The 16,641-nt window shown below is 38.8% G+C and overlaps 1 protein-coding gene across 1 annotated transcript; it reads right to left on the reverse strand.

Moving 5' to 3' along the window:
* Positions 1 to 54: 54 nt before the first annotated feature.
* Positions 55 to 15,874, reverse strand: LOC135714824 (anaphase-promoting complex subunit 1-like). The gene is made up of 7 exons (XM_065238196.1): positions 15,631 to 15,874; positions 15,170 to 15,576; positions 14,566 to 15,095; positions 14,184 to 14,502; positions 1,643 to 5,389; positions 625 to 973; positions 55 to 560 (listed from the first exon to the last, which is right to left on the reverse strand). The coding sequence occupies exons 1-7, from the start codon at positions 15,652 to 15,654 to the stop codon at positions 96 to 98; spliced, it is 5,841 nt and encodes a 1,946-aa protein (XP_065094268.1). The 5' UTR covers positions 15,655 to 15,874; the 3' UTR covers positions 55 to 95.
* Between the last annotated feature and the right edge of the window lie 767 nt (positions 15,875 to 16,641).

A 16,641-nucleotide genomic window follows, 5' to 3' on the forward strand; every position in this document is an offset into this window, starting at 1 on the left:
TGATAAATCAACTACTGAAGGGTGCATTATTTTGTTGGATAATTCATTCTTTTCAAAAGTATGCTTACAAATAAACGTGTTACCTAACTTACTGTTTAGAATGTTCCTCGTACCGATTCTAGTCCAAGAGCCTCCGCCATGCAGCATATTGTTGCAGTAGTCAGTTCAGGGTATTGTTCTTTCATGCCACAGACAAACTGCAGGTAGTCTGTCTGACCGATTCTTTCCAGCACATCATTACTAAGGATTCTATTAGGTAAGTCATAGAATGTCATTAGCCTGACAATCCGCGACCGACCATCATCGCATAGTTCGGACAACAACTCGGCTAGAGGGCGTTCCGACGGGACGCCTACAACGTACGAACGAATCAGGTGGTTACTTTCCTTCAATATTTGCTCCATACGTAGGCGAATGCGATCGACCAACGATTGTAACATATCTTGCGATATAAGCATGTCGGATTCAGCTATTGCTCTTCGCCTGGCAATGATAGAAGCGATTATACGGAACTGCCATAGTTCGGAGGAATTGCAAGATGATTTAAAATTGATGATGAACTGGAATGGGACAAAAAGGAATATTTTTGCATCAACTCAATGGCATAAAACTATGATGTCTTACATTCATCAAATCCATGAAAATCGTCAATCCGTGCATTTTGTCATGCGTGATACAGTCGTACGTTTGTAGCATTAGCATTTGGATCACACTTCGTTCCGCCGCGGGTATCGATTCGATTTCGTCGATTTCACTGTGTTCCGCAGTGAGCAAGAATTTAGTTGCTATATTCGAAATTCTTTGATCCGTTGAGAATGCGAGCAAGCCGTTTGCGTCGATTTTCCATGAGTTGTATTTACTGGTCGTCAGCGTTTGTGTTAGCATTGATTTTAGACGGTTAGGATCTTCTAAGTAGGATAGGCAACCAGCGCGTTGCTTCAAATCAATGCATCCACTAGCTTTGAGGATATTCCTGTAAAAAAAAGAAATGTTTTTCGAAATTTTCGAAAGAGAAATAATATTTAAAAACCCTATCAATCGTAAGTTAAATACTGGAATGAAGCTTTACATTGGAGAACTGTCGGCTTCGGAAACCTGTACCTATTATCGTCAGTGGGTTACCCCTACAAACTACTTGAGCGCTCAATTTGACCAATCAATTCTCTGAAACATGATGTATGCTAATGCAATAAAAAAATGAGCGCCCAAGGGCTTAATTTACCCCCGTTGATAATTGATAAGGATGCAGCATGCTGAAACAAAAGATTGTAGGTACGACATTTCGCAGAAATACATTATTTTGCAGAAAACTATTTGACGGAATGCTCCATCTCGCAGAATGCCATATTTCCCGGAATTTTAATTGGCGGAATACCCCATTTCCCCGCATTCTGTTTTGATTTTTATTTTTATTTGTTGGTGTCAAAATAAAGATAAAGATAAATTCAAAAGAACTACTCAAGTTTGAAAGACGGAAAATTTTTCTAAAATTATTAAATGCAGATTTAAACATTCCGCCAATGGAAATTCCGCAAGACAGGCTATTACGCCAAATGAGATTTCGCGAAATGGTTCATTCTTACAAATGGAAGTCCACGAAATGTCGTACAACCAAAAAATGAGTATAAGATCAAATACTTACTCTAAATTGTGCCAATTCTCCTGATCGAAGTACACATGCCAATAGTTGTGATCTTGCACGTACACCTTGCTGAGTGTATGAAGCTCTGGTAGCATACATGGAGCCATCACTTTAACCGGTTCCGTCTTGCCTTTTTCCAAGTAGTAGATTTCACATAAACACAACTTCCCGGTGTCTATGTCTCGTGGAAGAAATAGTCTTGGCTCGATTGCTAGCACGTACAGGTGTCGGAATGCTTGCAGATGATACCTATTATCATTGCTGTGAATGGGAAACTTCGGAAAGATTGAACATATCAGCGCGGCAATTGCCTCAGGCGAACGCGATAGTGTATAACGTCCGGCACCGAGGAACAGAAATCCTAATGCCATGTGGACTGCCATATGAGATCCGTACGTGACGTGGCATTGTCCAAATCTGGATCGCAGCATTCTGATTGCCCGCAGTACCCTTACGTCCCCGGTACCGGCTTGTACCAGGGATACCGAGAGTAAAATCATCATTGTGCAATTTTCAAGTGTTTGTTTACCGGCAAAGTCTCCGAAAGGTCGACCATTGAGTCCAAGGATGTATTTAAGCAGGAAGTGCAATGTTGTGAACGCGCGCTCATCTGCCGTTCCGGCGTATTTTAGGCCAATACAGATAGCGGCCCCGCAGACGATATTGCAATAGGCCTGACATTGCGCTTCATGGTCCGTCGGTTGCGCTTGATGATCAGTGTAGAGCCGATTCCTAATCAATTCCGATAACGCTCGAGGAATTTGGCTGTAAACCCAGTCAGTAGAGGCATCGATTTCGTGCCACATGATAAGATTCTTGGCTACAATTCTCAAAAGCAACAGATCAGGACGAATAAAATCGAGCAGGTAGGTTGTATCGGGAGGTTTCATCCAGTTAGCGATTGCTTCATTTCCGGTGCGGAAATACATTAAACCTAGGGCAAGGGTAGCTCCAGGGGCTGTGACATCAATATTTACTGTATCACCTTCTTTGATTTGGAAGGAAGGCAGTTTGTATTTCTCCTTTTGGGCACCTACAAGGGGACGTCTGTTGCCTCCCACCATATAGTAGTGTAGAGTATCCGGGATATCTAAATCACGCAGGACAGTTGATTTCTCTCCTTGTTCTAGGGTTACCAATCCTAGCGCCAAGCCAGCCGTAAGGGCATACGATTCTCGTTCCACGTAGTTTTCCATTTCCGGGCCAGGGGGTCGTCCTATCTCCTGCAGTAGCACTTCCGCTATATGCCGTTTGGCTGTTCCTTGGTATACGAGCCCGATACCCATCAACGATGCTACTTGAATGTTTTGCGAAATATCCAACTCAACCGCAGTCGGAGGAAGTAACGCTTCTATGTGCACGCTTAGCAGCTTAGTTGTTTTTATGTCCATCGTACCCCGATGGGCAGCTGAAATGCCCAGTAGCAAACCCAAACTGATCATTTCGTCACATTTTACTAAATATTCATAGATGCTCATAAACGAAAGAGACTTTAGGTGACCGTTTAGCCCAAGTGCCATCAAGAAGCCGGCGTGTTCCGTTGGAATGTCGGAGACTCCTTTCGGTTTATTGTACGTAATCCAGGTGGAGTCAATCTCAGGCGTATCGGAACATATCCTCAGACCAGCTGCAACCCCGTTATGGAACGTTGGCCATAGATTCATGTTAGGAGGAACTTCCAGCTGCTGGATTTCAATTGTGGCACCTCGGTGTATCTCTTTGCCAGTTAAGCACAGTTTGGGAATGGGCAGCGTCTGCGTTGCGGTCGGGCGGCTGGCCCTCAAAGTGAACATACCACGGCCAATCGGGAGAGCCATTGTTCGAATACACAAAGCGTACAACTGCTTCTCTTGTTCCTCGATAAAATCATGATCCGAAACATTGGGAGCTTGCACGATATCGATTGTCACTGGTTGTGAACTGTTGAGGAACGATTTAACATCGTTGATCCTTAAATCATCTGGAAAACGCAATCTCAACAATTTTGTGTCGATATTTTCCATGCCGTTTTCCTCTTGTTTGGCTTCATTTTTCGGTATGACCTCTGGTTGAGTTTTTCGACGGAGCGAGAGGGAATTTTCCTTCAATCCACTGGTATGTTTTTTGCTTCGAACCGACTGATTTTGGGCATCGAATGTGGCATGAGCATACAGTTCCGGTCTGAGTAGGAGTTCGTAAACTTCCGCGTCATACATATTGATCGGTTTGTTGCGATTGGTTTCCAGAAACTGTGCTATCAGATAGTGTATACTTACGGGCAACTTTTCTAGGGTCAAACGATTGTATCTTCGCTTCATCAGCACTCGGATCACTACAGTAGCCATCGTTTTATCGACATCGTCCAGTGCAGTAACCTTCCAACTATCAAATAGATTCTCAAATTGTTTCGTTACCCATTTTGACAGACCTTTGGCCCGATAAAGATAAGCTACGATCAAAATTACATCTCGACTACGGCTGTTGATTCTTTCCATACAGGGATAGCTTTCCAGATCGGTTTTGTTGGGATTTGCAATCAACGCATGAACGTAGGGAAATATTCTGGGAATATTTTCAAAGTCAGCATCAAACAAGTTCACAAATTTGGTCTTAGCTTCTTCCTTTATAAAACAGCAGGACCGAAGATCAACCAAATGTTGGAAATCTAAAAAGTAATGCAGCTGAAACTTTTCCAGTTTTACATCCAACGACAGTTCGTACAGAAATTCGGCCAGCAATTTAAGTTCGATTCGCAGGAGGGGCTCTAGCTTTAAGTCCTCGTAGACCAAATGTAACGCATAAAGAATACTGGGGATGTGTTCAAACAGTGCTTTGTCTGATCCATAAGGAATCGGAGCGATTGCTTCTGTATCCTTGTCTGGTGTGTTGTTTTTTCCACTATGCCCAATCAAATACTCCCAATCGCTATCCGTTCCAAGGCAGTTTTCACTCTTACGCCGCTTCTTCGGTTCGTCGAATGACGATTTAGAATTGGATTTATTCAATCGGCTGTCAGGAGGCGGAAATGGCCTGCCCATTTGCTGGAACAGCATTCCACCAAAAGCATCCCATTCTCGATTCCCGTCGAAATCCCTCGAACCGGGTGCGTTCTTCGTGCCATACCATCGGATCATCAGGTCTAACGCTAGTTGTTTGGGAAGGGTCTCCCTCAGTGCCAACAAGCAGCGTGACACCAGCTGAGATTCGGTCATTATGGGTAATGAAATTCGGAACATTTTCTCACTGTTAAACACTAAAGTCAACCGATTTCCTGATCCATCTCTGATACTAGAACAATTGCTCAGTCGTGACGAGGTCGCTGTAGAGTGCAATGGTTGCACCGGAGATAGCATGTGCAACTCTTCATCGAATCGCGTATCCGTTTGAGGCGGCACCGTTGGCAGTAAACTACTGCGCCGTGGAAAGCCCTGGGATGCACCAAATGAGTTGCTCAGTGCACTAGATGTGACAAAGCTGGTCAGTATACCTGCGACGTGTACCTTGCCGACCTGAGTCGGTCCAGAATAGAGCATTAGAGTCCCACACGGTGCTAACACCGCAATCATATTCAAACGCTTCATACAGACAGCATCTTTAGCTGGAATTTGCATTGAAAGCGTGCCCGGTGATATTTTTATACGATCGGTGGAACAATAATCAATCCGTACCAAGTTCAGTTTCTCCGAGCGAGGCAGCAAATAGCATAGATAGCCATCACCAACCATATCGACGTGCAAAAAACCATTCGAAGCTTTTTCGGGGAATTCTCTGAAATTAAAACAACATTTTAATAGATATTAGAAGGATATTTACTTATAACATACAATGGGAGAAAAACTCGATCGCCGTGATTTATTGGAGTAATGTTCTGTCTAGCTACAACTGTTGTGTTAATTTATTATTGACGTGCTGTTGGCTTCTCTTACTGTTTGCGTGTGATGCGATATAAGCTATTAGGGGTATACACCCTCGTAAATGCGTAAACTTCCATTACACTCCAATGGACCCTGGTATTTTACGATGCGCATAGTTAATACCCCTATTGTTTCAGTGAAACATTTTCAACTTTGCACCCAACCGAGAAATGTAAGATTCTATTACAGATTTGCATAAGAAACATACAGAATTGCAATGTTTTACCGCATGAACAGATTCTGCAATGTGATCGGCGGAAACTGGAAAAACCCACTATGGAAAATCGATTTTACTCTTGTTCGATAGGTACGTATAACGTGCACATCAAGAGTAATATCGATTTTCGGTAGTGTAATTTTTCAGTTTTCGATTTTATAACATCGGTGGTTGAAATCGTCGTTTTTGCGCGCTTAATTAATAACATCTTTATTTTGATATTTAGGGCTATGGTGTCTTCTGAAAAGTTTATCAATAAATGTATGCGCTTCTTTTGGGCTTTTCAGCATAAGGATTAATCCCCCTTAAAGTGAGATAGAAAATTTATTTTTTCAATTTTACAATATACAGGGTTGGTGTCTTGACAAAAGTTTGAGGAATCATACTTTGGAATAACTTTGTCCAAGACACCTAAACCGTAACTTGCTCACTTTTGGAGATATGATACGTTTTTTGTCGACAACCTCTTAAAAGTGGTTTTTTAATCATAACTTTTTTATTATAACTTTTTCGACTTTGAGATGTTCTAAAAAGTTATAGACAACGCTAAAATACAAAACTTTGTCCAAGATAGCAACCCTGTAGTTTTTCAAATTAAAAAGTTATTAAGGTTTTTTTGTTTTTTTGGCCATTTTTTATGTACTTGTAACTCAATGTGGTGCAAAATGGTGCAAGTTATCAACCATGCATGTGAAACTACAAGTAATTTACTTTAAGATGATGGCAAAACTCTAAGACTGTAAGCGACTGTAAGATATGTTTAGTGTAAAAGCAATTAATCATATTATAGTCATTCTCAACCACGTACCCAGTGTTACTTCATTTTTTTTTAATATGTGTAAGTGAGATCATGCCTACATGTATAATATTGATATGGTTGTCGTGGTGACAGTGTTCGTTTGTTTATCTAGTGGTTCAGTTTTCAAGCTTGAGTATTTGACTACACACAAATGGCTTCCACAGGTACGTTTTTTTTAACTTTACTGCATTTTTTGTGAAAGTTATGTGTTGAAACATTTTTGAATAAATTTTTATTCCTTTAGTTGAAATAGAAAAACGACATCTGTTTTCAATATGGAAAGCAGCAGGAAGATATTTACCAACCAAAAATCACAGCGTGTTCAAAGAGGTGCTCAAATATTATTTGATTGATTCCGACATTATGCCGGAAGTTGCTGTGGAGGTTGCAAAGTACACAAAAGTTACTTGTGATGCTTTTCAAAAACTGTGGCTTAAATATAACCGTTCAGCATGCAAGGTGTTGCATAACCATGTTGAATTTTTCGATAAACCGTTTAAGCTTCCTGCAAGTATCCTGAACATGCTTCCTTCATCACCAACAAGTGCCCAAATCGGTCGTAAACCAATTCCTTTCGACAAATGCAGTGAATCAACAAAGAGAAGAAAAACAGCGGCCATTCGTGAAAATCATCCAGTGGAAGAACTTGTGTTTGCAACGCAAATAAAGCTTCGCGAATCAGGACAAAAACATGCTGCTGACATTCTTAAAGAGGCTACGCAGACAAGTCCATCGCGGGCAAGAAGGACTGCTAAAGCATGGGAAAAATCATCAATTCATCCATTGTATGAGTACAGTGATGCTAAAGCTTTGGCATTATTAATAGATGCAAAGTTATCTAAGGCACAGTACATAAAAATTCAATCGGGAGCGAAAGATCTAAACGCAAATATATATCCACCATATCATCGCATCCTAGAAGCCAAAAAAAGCTGCTATCCCGATGAGGACTATATAGCAGTCAGCGACACGTGTGTGGAAGTCAAATTGCAACAATTGTTGGACCATACTTCGGAACGAATCATTGATGCTAATGAGGAAAATTTGGACAACTATTCAGATGAGGAGCTTCTAGACATCAAATTGGCGGTTAAGTGGGGGATGGATGGCAGCTCTGGAAATCCGGAGTACAACCAAAGATTTGAAAATGACGATGGTTCAAAAAGTGAAGCGAACATATTCATCACCTCACTAGTTCCAATAGTTGCGGAAACAAACGGGAAGTATTTTTTTTGCAATCCTCGGCCAAGAATACAAATGATTTCTGAAACTACTGAACTTGCTGTTCTAGAGAAAAACTATATTGAACAACAAATTGAGAAGCTATTGCCAACTAAAATCACGAAATACGGACGTGACATGCGTATTCAGTATTGCATGCTACTAACTATGGTAGACGGGAAGATATGTTCTGCGCTAACAGGCACAAAATCGTCACAAAGGTGTTTTATTTGCTTAGCGAAACCGACCGATATGAACGACATTGATAGAGTTCGACAACTAAAAGAAGCTGAGTCAGCATTCCAGTACGGATTATCACCACTGCACGCGTGGATAAGATTTTTTGAATATTTTATCCATGTTGCATATAAACTTGAAACGAAGAAATGGCAGTCACGGGGCGAAGATAAGCAGAAAATGCTAGAACGTAAAAAGAAAATTCAGAAGCGATTGAAGGTGGAAATGGGGATGAATGTAGATCAACCACGACCTGGAGGATCCGGAACATCCAATAACGGAAACCTTGCTCGTAATTTTTTTGCAAATGCTGAAAAGGTAGCGGAGATCACTGGACTCGATCATATAGCCATCCAGCGCTGTGGTTCTATTCTTCAATCCATAGGATCAGGTTATGAAATCGATACAGTAACGTTTGACAAATATTGCATTGAGACAGCCTGCTTATTAGTCACCTTATACCCGTGGTATTATTTACCAGTAAGCGTTCATAAAGTCCTTGTTCATGGGTCTTCCATAATCAACCATTTTATGGTCCCGATTGGCCAACTTTCTGAGGAAGTGCAGGAAGCGAGAAATAAAGATTGGAAAAGGTAGGTAAATACAAACATTTTATGTATGTGCATTTTATTACCAATGTTTATCCGACAAACAGGTACCGTGAATTCAACACTCGAAAAGTTTCGAGACAAGCCACGAATCGAGATCTCATCAATATGCTTCTTGTGTCATCTGATCCTTTGATCACAAGCATTCGTGGATGGCCAAAAAAAAATTGGAAAAATCGTTTTCAGAGGACGCAAAAAGCCTTCTGAAGAATTTTCATCATGACAGCAAGAATGACAACGAGGATGATAACGAGAATGACAGCGAGAATGACAGCGAGAATGAATGAAATAGATAGATTGTGAAATATTTGAATCCAGGAGTTTTTGATTATCAACAGAATCCCTAATAAAGATAAATAATAATAATATCAACAGAATAGAAGAAAACGAAAAATTATGAAATGTGCGTACGTATTTTTTACTAAAAATGATTGAATGCACTTACTTTAAAAATACCTTACAGTCACTTATAGTCTTAGAGTTTTGCCATCATCTTAAAGTAAATTACTTGTAGTTTCACATGCATGGTTGATAACTTGCACCATTTTGCACCACATTGAGTTAAAAGTACATAAAAAATGGCCAAAAAAACAAAAAAAAAACCTTAATAACTTTTTAATTTGAAAAACTACAGGGTTGCTATCTTGGACAAAGTTTTGTATTTTAGCGTTGTCTATAACTTTTTAGAACATCTCAAAGTCGAAAAAGTTATAATAAAAAAGTTATGATTAAAAAACCACTTTTAAGAGGTTGTCGACAAATAACGTATCATATCTCCAAAAGTGAGCAAGTTACGGTTTAGGTGTCTTGGACAAAGTTATTCCAAAGTATGATTCCTCAAACTTTTGTCAAGACACCAACCCTGTATATTGTAAAATTGAAAAAATAAATTTTCTATCTCACTTTAAGGGGGATTAATCCTTGTGCTGAAAATCCCAAAAGAAGCGCATACATTTTTTGATAAACTTCTCAGAAGACACCATAAACCTAAATATCAGAATAAAGATGTTATTAATTAAGCGCGCAAAAACGACGATTTCAACCACTGTGCATCCCCCCGAATTGCATCCACCCGAAATATTATTGTTATGAGTAAAATACTCGCCAACCGATATTTTATAGACTAAACATTTTGCCAATAATTCATAATATGCACCCTTATTCTTGTTTTAGAACGAATTGGATACGACATACAAAATTGTATGGCGTATCCGATTCGTTCGGAAACAGAAATAAGGGTCAAGATAACTAAACTCATTCATAATAACGAAAATGGCATTATATATTTTAAATAAGGGGAAGTTTACCTCTAAAAAAACGTTTTGATTTTTCTAAAAATATTGGAAAAAGATCAAAAATTTAAATAAATATGTTTTGTTTTCTAATTTTCCAAAGTCATCATGGCATAAAGTTGGACTCAAAAAACCACAAAACATCGAATTTTCGGTTTTGATGAGAGTCCAATTTTTTTCATGATGAGATAAAAAAAAATATTTTTACATGTAAATTTTTCTGATTTTCTTGGATTTTTGATAATTTTTCCCAAAACTTTTAGAAAAATAAAAACGTGCCGGAAAAAAAATATATTCTTGGGCGGCAAACTTCCCCTTGAAGAAATCGATTATATGGGCAACTTTACAACAAAAGATACATGTATTTAGGCGAATTCTAGTGACTCCGTTTTTTTAGTGCATGCTATTCTTTTGCATTATAAATTATTTCACGCTCTGAACGAGAGGAGATTTAGAAATTTGTGCTACGAAGACCTTCTGGAGAAGAAAGTTTGATGGGAGTTCAATTCTAAAACTTTGGTGTTTTTTGTCAATAACAAAGGGCAAAGTTTCTTTAAAATTGTCCCTTTCAAGGGATGTTTCGTAGATACTGAGAAACTGCAATGAGTATTCACCATTCTTATTATCACATGCTGTTCTTTTGAGTTACAGGAATTTACCGAATAGCGCGGTGGATGGTGCTTTCAACCAGTTAAGCTTATTTCCTGCAGCTGTAAATTTCTATTGTTATACGGATATTCTGCCGCTATTCGCATAACAATCCCATGTCCTGTGGATTTCCATGGGACTGCTATGCGAATAGTGGCCGAATATCCGTCTAACACAAGCCAATTATTTCTATTTTTTTTCCTCCATCACTAATGAGAAATGATGAAGTATTCGATTTTTTTTTACAGTTGTCATTCTTGCATTTATCGCAAGGATCCGATTCTAATTAAAAGGTCCCGCTATTTATACCCTTCGGGGAGTGTTGAAACACCCTCCAAAGGTGCGACCCTTTGTCAGTTAAAATTGGATTCCTTAGCAACAAAATTAAATAATGACACCGATAATGACCATGCATCAGAATCTTAGTCTTAACCACTTCAAACTAGGGAACAACGAATAGAAGATTAGGAATCACATAGATGAAGACTAACTAACAAATGTTTCCCTTGTTTCAATATCATCATCGGTGGACAAAGCCGAGTCTTGTCACTATCAGCAAGGCATAAAAAGTAACAAGGACTAAGATGTGTTCCTTTGATTACTGATAAATCCTATTCCCCTAGTTTGAAGTAGGCAGGACTAGGATCACCACGAAACGGTGATCTCCCCACGTATTAATTATTGAAATGATCAATTGATCATTTTAAAATGTCAAGTTTTGAACCCACCACAGCATGCTTTTGGCGCTACTGTATATGGAAGATCAAATGTAAAATACTGTGGTAGCCACAGCATAGTTCTGTCAAAACCTCAGTATTTTCATTGATCCATTAGCTGAGGTACGACAAGCGTTTAAAATGAACAGCGATTTTGGGCTGCGTGATCTAAACGATTGGATAATGTTTGTAATTGGAGCAAAATGAAATTTTGTCACTGTTCCATATTTTGAAAAGGGTAGTATGCAACACCGCTATTATTCTTTCTGCACTCTACAAAAGGTACAAATTTTTGATGGAAGGGACCGTCCAGGATAGATGTAATCATTTTTAAAACCCTTATCAAGAACGGCTGAAAGTCTCTTAAATAAAGAAAAACAATCTTATCAAAGAATAAATAAACAAACACTTGGAATATGATAATAATTTGTATATTTTTTTTCGGGTTAATGGTCCATTCGGGCGAATGTTCCATTCCGGTAAATGATAAATTCGGGTGAATGGAATTCGGGCGAATGTCTTTCGGGAATGTTATAGAATCCCAGTTTTCAACTTTAATGACAATCATTGAGCAATGTTTATGTTAGCAAATTTGCGAAAATAGTTTGTTTTTTTTTTACAATCTACTGTGGCTTGACTATCATCGCGTGAATGTTTTATACGAATATTTTCATTCTGGAAAAACTTGCTAGTACGCTACAGAACTGACATTAAATTTATATAAAAAATTGACATTGACATTATGTAAGAAAATATGCAGATGATGTAAGAAATCCACCCTTGTATCCGATGTTCATGAATTTTATTTAGCGTGTGGGAACGCCAGTGTTCGGAAAAACCCAAACTCAAATCTCATGCATGAGTTTATGCGCCTAGCGTTGCAGACGTTATTCATTGTTATTACCATAAGATTTGCTATTTTCCCCCTCTATTTAACGTTGGTTTCTGTTCCGCAATCTAGTGCCAATCACCGACGGACATCGATTGCCATTGCCATCGAATGTGGAGAAAGGCAGCTTCCACACCTGCGTATGATATCGCACCCATTCATCAATACACATGGCCGGAACAAACGGTTTTACTTCCCTTCCGAAGGAAGACGTGAGCAGAGATTTTTATGCCTCAGAAAAATCCCACCGACCTCAGCTGGGATTGAACTCAGACCCATTGGGGGTGAGAAAACAGTCCTACTACCCCGAATGGCCATTACCCCGAAATGAACACAAATGGAAGAACAGCATGTGATCAAAAGAAGGGTAAATTTTTGAGAAGAAAATTTTCTTTTTAAGTTTTAAATTGAATACAAATGATAAAAATAACAATTTAAAATTGATTCATGTAAATCAGTGATGCAAAAGTTTAAAAAATAGTAGATTTTACCTTCTTTCAAACAAGAGCAGTTCTTTTGAGTTTTGTTGTTCTAGTTATTTTTTGCACATTAAAAGTAGCTTGTCATAAAATTAGGACAGATCAGAATTAAAAAAAATATACGAGATTTTACCTTCTTTCAAACATGAGCAGTTCTTTGGAGTTGTATAATTTGTTGGTCAAGTTTTGTGAAATAGCTGGTAAAAAATCACGACAAAACTTCACGACAAAGTCAAAGACGAGGGCTGTCCTTAAACTATCCCTTCTTTTACATTGACAATCGTTAAAAAAAATATTGTCCGAAGACACTGAGCTAATTCAGGACAGATTTTAAGCTCTATCCCGTTTGACATAATGGTCATTTGGCATAGCTACACTCCAAAAAATATGCACGTCCGATCTATGCGAAATCATAGGTAGCTTTCGTCCATACTACTTTTCACGTAACATTTACGTTCCCATTTAGTGGTCAACGTGAACAGTAAGGTAAATTTTACGTGATTTCCACTTAACTTGGAATAGATTTTCACGCAATGTTTACGTGGCTTTTAAATGATATTTACTGACATTTATTGTTTATATTACGTTTACGTTCCGTGATTTTTACTAATATTGAAATGGATTTTCACGGAATGTTTACGTGATCTTGAAGCAACGTTTACAGGATCTAAAAATACCAAGAAAATAATATTTAAACATTTTTAGATTTTTTTAATTAAACGTCAAGCATTTCTCTATTGCTATTAAAAAATTAACAATGAACATTTCGTTGCCTCAAATCTTTGATCAGGACCATTCTGATGCAATATCTGTTTGCGCTGTCTTATTCCGAGTTATGATATTGATTCCAGCCTCTGAAATCTAAATAAATACAATTATTTGCGCGGTCTTCGAATGATGTAAAATAGTATAAAAACACCTTCTAGTTTATGCAGTGTTAGTGTTAGGAAATCCAAAACTGAGAGCAACTCTTCCTCTAATGAAGTCGACGCCATATTGAATAACTTTTTCATACATGTAAATCACGTAAACCCATTTCACGTAAACACTTTCATCATCAGCTCCAGTGAACATTACATGGTATGTTTGTCAATTTCACTACCATCATGTAAAAATGGAAGTTGAAGTAATCGAAATGGCTACTTGATTTATCACGTAGGTTGAACGTGTATACTTTGTAGAGTGTACATGCTTATCACATTCTTTTTACGTGAAATTCCCGTAGTATCAACCGACATGAAAATCACGTAAATTTTATCAAAATTCCATTTGACATTGATCTGCGGCACGTGAAAATGATTGAAGTGGGGTGTTTAAGGGGTTACGTGATTTTTCACGTAGCATCAACGTGAAGATTTTTTGGAGTGTACCGTTTAGCAGCAAAACGGAAAAAAAGAACACCTCATGTTCAAATCTGAAATCTGAAGTACATAAGTAGCGGTTCTCCATATTTTTGCCAAATGGGGTATAGCCTCTCTTCCTCCTCTGTTTGGTGCTTTATTGAAATGTGCATGAAAAAATAAAAATTATGGCACTATTTACCTCCATTGACTGACATTATCAGTCCAAACATGCTCCAGGCAAAACTCTGGTACAATTGGCTTTGATGGTTCGGCTTGACCAATTTTCCTGACATCCATAAGTGATATGGAGGTCCCTAATGTTGATTGCAACCTTGATAGCGGCGTTGCACCGGTGGCGGCATGAGTTTGAACATGATTTCGGTTTGTTGCACCAACTCCTGTAGTGTTGAGATTGAATGAACCAGCGTGACCGAGTTGCAAATTACTAGCATAGGGACTGCTGTTGGCAGCTCCAAGACTGAAACGGCCCACCGTTGATGCGTTTTGACGTGCTAAAACTATTATAAAAGTTATTTAAAATCTATAAAGTCTAAGTACTTATTCTATAATCTATCACTTACGAGAGCTTTTGTAGAACGATTGTGGTGTAATGACTGTTGGCAGAGGTGTTGTTGCCTGATGAGAAATGTTTCCGGTAACATTGAAAACGCTATTGGAAAAGGAACCACTATCATTACCCCAACCCATGTCGCTCTTCTCCTCTTCGGTAGCCTTTCGTAGGAAACAAACAAAATGCTTTGCTAATTTCTCATCGAACATCAGTACTAAGTTGTTTTCCTCGCAGGAAAACACGACTCGATACTCAGCTTCAGTCAAATAGGCCGTTGAGTTGTTAATTTTTATGAGAACAGGGCACATTTCATCAAGAGGATGTGTTAGAGAGAACAGTCTAGGCATAGGAATCGAATGCGTTTCCAGCACGGCACTTGATGGTTCCTTTTCCAGCAGAATACCATGGGTCGAGAGCCAAACGTTCGAGATTGGACATTCTATGCTTGTACCAAAGTTTTCACCACTGCTACAGTAAACCTTCAGAGATGTACCGCCCAATAGGCAAACTGCTGATTTGCTATGATGCACTGGTTTTGCTCTAAAATTGTTGTTATTTTCAATTAAACATCAAATTCCAAGTAATCTCTAGAATTAATTACTAGATGAACATACCGTTTTTCATGCGCATGTGATTCTTTCCTTTCCGATTCCGACGAAATGAAATTCCGTGGACTGAAGAAAGCGTATTTGATAGGGTTTTCACAAGTCAGGCAAACATGTGGTGCAGCTTCGTCACTGCTCAAACCCGTTGTCCAGACAGCAGTGTTACCCTTAACGTAGATTTCCTCTTCCGTATTGAACTCGGCTTCGCGCAGGAAACCGGGTCCTGCCGTGTTGTCTTCTAACTCATTATACGTCTCACGTAGCAGATAAAATTCCACGGGACTATCATCGAGCGAGATGTTGACATCTTGCATCCGCTGGAGCAGGATGAAGTCGGACGGAACCGGTACAGGTTTCTTCAACACCAAGGGGCCCGGGTGTTCGTTCACCGCCTGACGACCCCGTGGAATAAATTCCTGTGGAAGAGCACCTTACTCACAGGTTCAATAGAAAAACGCAACGTATCTTACCAAAGGCTCTGAGGCGGTTATCATTATTTCGCTGTATTCATCCAGATTTGCAAAATTTTTGAGTACCTCTCAGATGTATACATAACAATTGTACCCAAACCGCTGAAGACGATGCTGAGTCTTGGTAGCTAATCCATTCGAAGTAACGACGATCAAAAAACAAGAACAAGCTAATTCTAGTTCGTGAAATAGCTTTGATCACCGAATAAAAATTTAGAATCCGAATATTCCGCAAGATAACCGGTACAGGCAAATGACAGTTTAGCTCGCAACTCCGAGAAAAAAAAACAGAAAAAGTCAAAAGCTGGTGAACGAGAAGCAGTGTTGCCAAATATACAGATTTTTTAGAATGGTACAGATTTTTAGATAATTTTTCATAACTGATAACAGTCCACGGAGAACAATAGCAGACGTAATTATTTTTCCGGTCAAAATAACTATATTGTTCAATTGTTTTAGAGATACAGTCGAAATTCGCTGGTTGGGCCACCACCTCGGCCCAACTAACGAATTTGATTCGCTAGTTGGGCCAACTTATAAAAGGCTAAAATTTGTTGAGGGGTGTGCGCATCCCCTAATAAAAAAATAACCATAAACGAACGATAACCCAAATCATTGAACTATTCCACAAATGGTTTGGATGATACCCAGAACACGTCGTTAAGCAAATTAACCATACCATTTTTATTAGGGTCCTTTGTTGAAAAAGATTTCACAAAAAGCGGATTGAAGCAAGTTGCTTGAGTGGAAAAAGCAAATCATTAAGTACACAATTTTTGTTTTTTTTTCTTCTAGAATTTTAAATGAAACTCAAATGTTTCGAGCAAATACCAAACGTTAACATTCATTACATATGATTCGCAGTCCTAACCGCATATGCTTACCCCCCTGGAAGAATTTATGATCGATTTTCAAATCCAATTTGACATGAGATTTTGACATCCAGTTGCTTTTTAATTGGGTCATGACCAACGGATAAACTGAGAGATAAACAAACGTCAAACTTCAAAA

Source organism: Ochlerotatus camptorhynchus, unplaced genomic scaffold (genome assembly GCF_037179485.1).
Source record: "Ochlerotatus camptorhynchus isolate MF236.1 unplaced genomic scaffold, CSIRO-AGI_Acam_v1.1 ptg000738l, whole genome shotgun sequence".
NCBI lineage: Eukaryota > Metazoa > Arthropoda > Insecta > Diptera > Culicidae > Ochlerotatus > Ochlerotatus camptorhynchus.

Coding starts and splice junctions, on each gene's coding strand:
- LOC135714824 (XM_065238196.1), bottom strand. CDS start 15,654: ATGATAACCGCCTCAGAGCCTTTG. Junction 14,503..14,565: donor ATCGTTCTACAAAAGCTCTC/GTAAGTGATAGA, acceptor CTTTTATAATAG/TTTTAGCACGTCAAAACGCA. Junction 974..1,642: donor GAGAATTGGCACAATTTAGA/GTAAGTATTTGA, acceptor TTTTTTTTACAG/GAATATCCTCAAAGCTAGTG.